Source organism: Cannabis sativa, chromosome 2, assembly GCF_029168945.1.
Source record: "Cannabis sativa cultivar Pink pepper isolate KNU-18-1 chromosome 2, ASM2916894v1, whole genome shotgun sequence".
NCBI lineage: Eukaryota > Viridiplantae > Streptophyta > Magnoliopsida > Rosales > Cannabaceae > Cannabis > Cannabis sativa.
Genome location: NC_083602.1, coordinates 19319992 through 19323558, shown reverse-complemented (window position 1 = coordinate 19323558; position 3567 = coordinate 19319992). Strand labels below are relative to the sequence as shown.

Genomic DNA, 3567 nt, shown 5'->3' with positions numbered 1-3567 from the left:
CTAAAGCTGCTGCTCTCTGATAAGAATTCACTAAGGTGTCTTTTCTCTACTCCAAACAGCAATTGAAGTGAGTAATAATTTTTCTATCTTCAACATATTTCACATATTACAAGTTCACACGTAATTGACAAAAAAAAAACTGAAAGAAATTTCAATAATACCATTGCTAACAGTTTCCTTTGAATTATTAGAAAATTGGCGGAATAACACTTCCTTGGCTCCCCATTGAATGAAAATTTTAACTTCAATACTATACTAAAACGATGATAGATGTAGAATCCAGAATTTAGTTAGATATTGATACAAAAACGATGGTAGAGTTTGGTTGGGAGGAATGAAATCACAAGAATGGGAATGAAAATATGAATGGAATAAAATTTAAAATACAAAAAAAAAAAAAAAATTTGATACAAAAATTATTAAATTTTTTCTCATTATGTATTGGAATGGTCTTTTCTCCATTTTAAAATGGAATTGTCTTTCCACCAAAATGATATTTAATATGCAACCAAACAAAAGAAAGGAATGAAAGTTGTTTCTTTTCTTTTCTATTCTATTTCATTACCTCCAACCAAACACCACCTTAAGATCTTTATATGTCAATCTATTGTAAAACCTGAACTAACATAACATTCTAAACAATGCAATACAAGTTTCTATACCTCATATTAGCCTCTTCAATCTGTAAACTAACAATTTTACTTTACAATTTTGAATAACGATCCTAAAGTGGTTGTCAATTGTCATTCTACTCTCTTCTCTTTTAACTGATCATCCTTATTCCTTCCTCTAACTCTCTCTCTCCCCTCTCCTAGCCTTTTACCTTGCAATATATTCAATGCATGTATACAAATATCTATATAATTATATTATGAAGTATACCAATTTCAAAAACAGAAACATTAGTATACGAGGGATTTCCTGGCTGGATTTTGCTGTTTCTTTGATCCAGTGATGTTTCCTACCTTATAGCAAACAATGAGAGCATATATTAGTTAAATATAATAGTTTAATACTCAACTAGCTCCCCAATTATAGGTTATTCATGCAAGGCTTATGCTAACATTATACGATTCTCTAGAAAAATAATCACATAGGATTTGCAGTTTCAAATTCAAAGGCCTTCCGAAACATCTGAAAATCCAAAATAACCACGTAAGACCATGATCGCACAAGTAGCTAAACCATAAACATGGATCTGAAAATCTTATTCTAAGAAAGACTCGAAGAGCCAAAAACACAAGTTACTACAGGACAACTTGACCAATTATCAAAGTTAACACAATCATACATTTAAAGCAATAAGAAAGCTACTCTCTTGATAAAACACAATTCAGTGATTTTGAAAGAGAAAATATAACAGCAGCATCACAAGAAACACACTGAACTATATAAACAAATAAACACCAGATATGGCATAAGATGAGCCGGCGGCTGCAAAGTCATCGTCATATTCATAGAAAAGGATAATGATTATAATATACATGAAAGATGACCATAAATTACAAAAAGGGGAAAGATTTAACCAAACCCCTTTTTGGACTTTGTTCTTAACAATTACTAGTAACAGCTAAAGAGAGATACCAGAGAAACAAACAAAGAGAAACCCAATAGCCCAAACAACTAAACCCCACGGTACTCATACCCATATATTGAATACCCTTTTGTTGACATAATATCATGATTATAGATAAACCCAAATACAGTCAAATTTACTTCTTGAGGCTACCACGAATACCAGGGCGACCCTTAGAAGTCTCGACGGCAAGGGCCGCGTGACGATTTATAAGCTTGTCCTCTTCGTATGGAAGCTTCGGGTGTCGAGCCTCGTGATGAATCTGCATCGATTTCAAATCAGGTGCGGTCGTCTTGCAGTGCGGACACTCGTATTTTGCGTGACCACCTTTCTCGATGCCGGTGCGATCAGCCATGCCAGCCTTTCCGCCGCCGCGGTTGGTGGTTGCCGCATCAATCTTGGCAGCAATCTCCTTCGCTGTGTGCTTCTTGGGCTTCGCCTTCCCTGTCATGGTGATATGATCGGATCAAGGAGAAGGGTTTTGTTGATTTTTTATCGGAGGTCAAAAGAGCAAGGAAGACCAAGAACTGAAAACCCTAATTGGGGGACTTGACGGGCATTGGGTATGGTCGATATAAATAGAGTTATCTACTTTTATAACCAATCAAATGCGGTCAAGTGCAATTTAATTTCGTGAGGAAGTGCGTTTTTTTTTTTTTTTTTCTTTTTTTACGGGCAGTGCGGGTTGTGACCTTTTTTTGTAAACTAAACTGTATATGCGTGTAATTTCTCAAACCGCAATTGCGAGATCTTAAAACAGTAAAAATCATATCTCGAAAAAGGTAGTGTAGTGCGGTACAGTTTGAGCGATTTACATTATCATCATTATCGAATATTATAATAAAAATTTAAAAATCAATTTATACATAAATACTTACACACGGTTAAAGTAACATTTTTACTTATAATTTTTATTTTATTACACATATACCACATCCACACTTCCCCATGCATCAAACATGTGCATCTCACCTATCACTCATCAATCAACTATCAATCACTTCCCTTTTTTTTTTCTTCTTTTTCCTTTTATTTTTCATTTCTTTTCAGTTTTTTTGTTAAAAAAAATTAGTAACCTCCATTGCTGAACTTCTATATCCACGATCCCACATCCATTTTCCCTCCTATTTTTGTTCTTCAATTTTTTTTTTCAACTCCCAATAACTCAATCCCATAACCGTTTTCCCTCTTTCTTTTTGTTTCTCAATCTGTATATAAACATGGCTGTGACCCGTTCTTCATCATCTCCTTCCCTTGTTCAAAAGAAAAGCTCTAAAATGAGTTTGAAATCATTAGCTAATAAGAACAAGGGTAAACGACCTATTATTGAGGAGGATGACTCTGATTTTGCTCCTCTATTGTCTAAGCGTGGGCGAGCTCCTCCTAAGAAGAAATCAAAGGTGGGTGCCCAAGAAAAAATGGCTCAAGATGTTGCTGAAAACACGGTAATGTTGGTGGTGGTCTTCGAACTGAGGTTTGTTTACAGTTTCTTTTTGGTTTCCCCTTTTTCCTAGATTTTCTTGTATTTTTCATTTTTTCGATTTTGTGTTTCTGGTTAGTGCTATTCTAGGTTTTCCATTTTAACATTTCGTTTGGTTTTGTTTGGATTTTTAGGGCTTCAATTTGTATTGATTAATTTTATTTGTTCTTTTGTGGGTTTTGCATTTTAGTTTGTTTAGTCTTAATTTTGTTTCATTTTGTTGTCTTTTTTGTTCTGTTTGTATTTTCAAGTTTTTTTAAATATTTTTAAATTTCAATTTCGTTGTAATGTATCTTGTCATTTTGTTTTAGTTTTTTAATAGTGTAATCTGTTTATGTATGTTGTCTTTTGGGAATATTATTTGGTCTAGTTGTTTGCTGTTCATTTTTAGGTAATCAATGGGTAACAATTTGATTTTAAATCATTGTATTTTATGTTCGAAGTGGTGTTTATGTTTTTCGGTTTTTTTTTTTTATATATAGTTTGAATACTTGTTTATTTGCCATGTTTG

General features: G+C 33.4%; 1 protein-coding gene across 1 annotated transcript; it reads right to left on the bottom strand.

Annotated features, from left to right (window-relative positions):
- Nucleotides 1-1413: 1413 nt before the first annotated feature.
- LOC115719535 (protein METHYLENE BLUE SENSITIVITY 1) lies at nucleotides 1414-2220 on the bottom strand. Its single transcript, XM_030648617.2, has one exon. It carries the CDS (start codon nucleotides 2025-2027, stop codon nucleotides 1713-1715), a length of 315 nt encoding a protein of 104 aa, XP_030504477.1. The 5' UTR covers nucleotides 2028-2220; the 3' UTR covers nucleotides 1414-1712.
- Nucleotides 2221-3567: the final 1347 nt, after the last annotated feature.

Bases quoted from the DNA above. Each gene is read 5' to 3' on its own strand.
- LOC115719535 (XM_030648617.2), bottom strand. From the start codon at position 2,027: ATGACAGGGAAGGCGAAGCCCAAGAAGCACACAGCGAAGGAGATTGCT.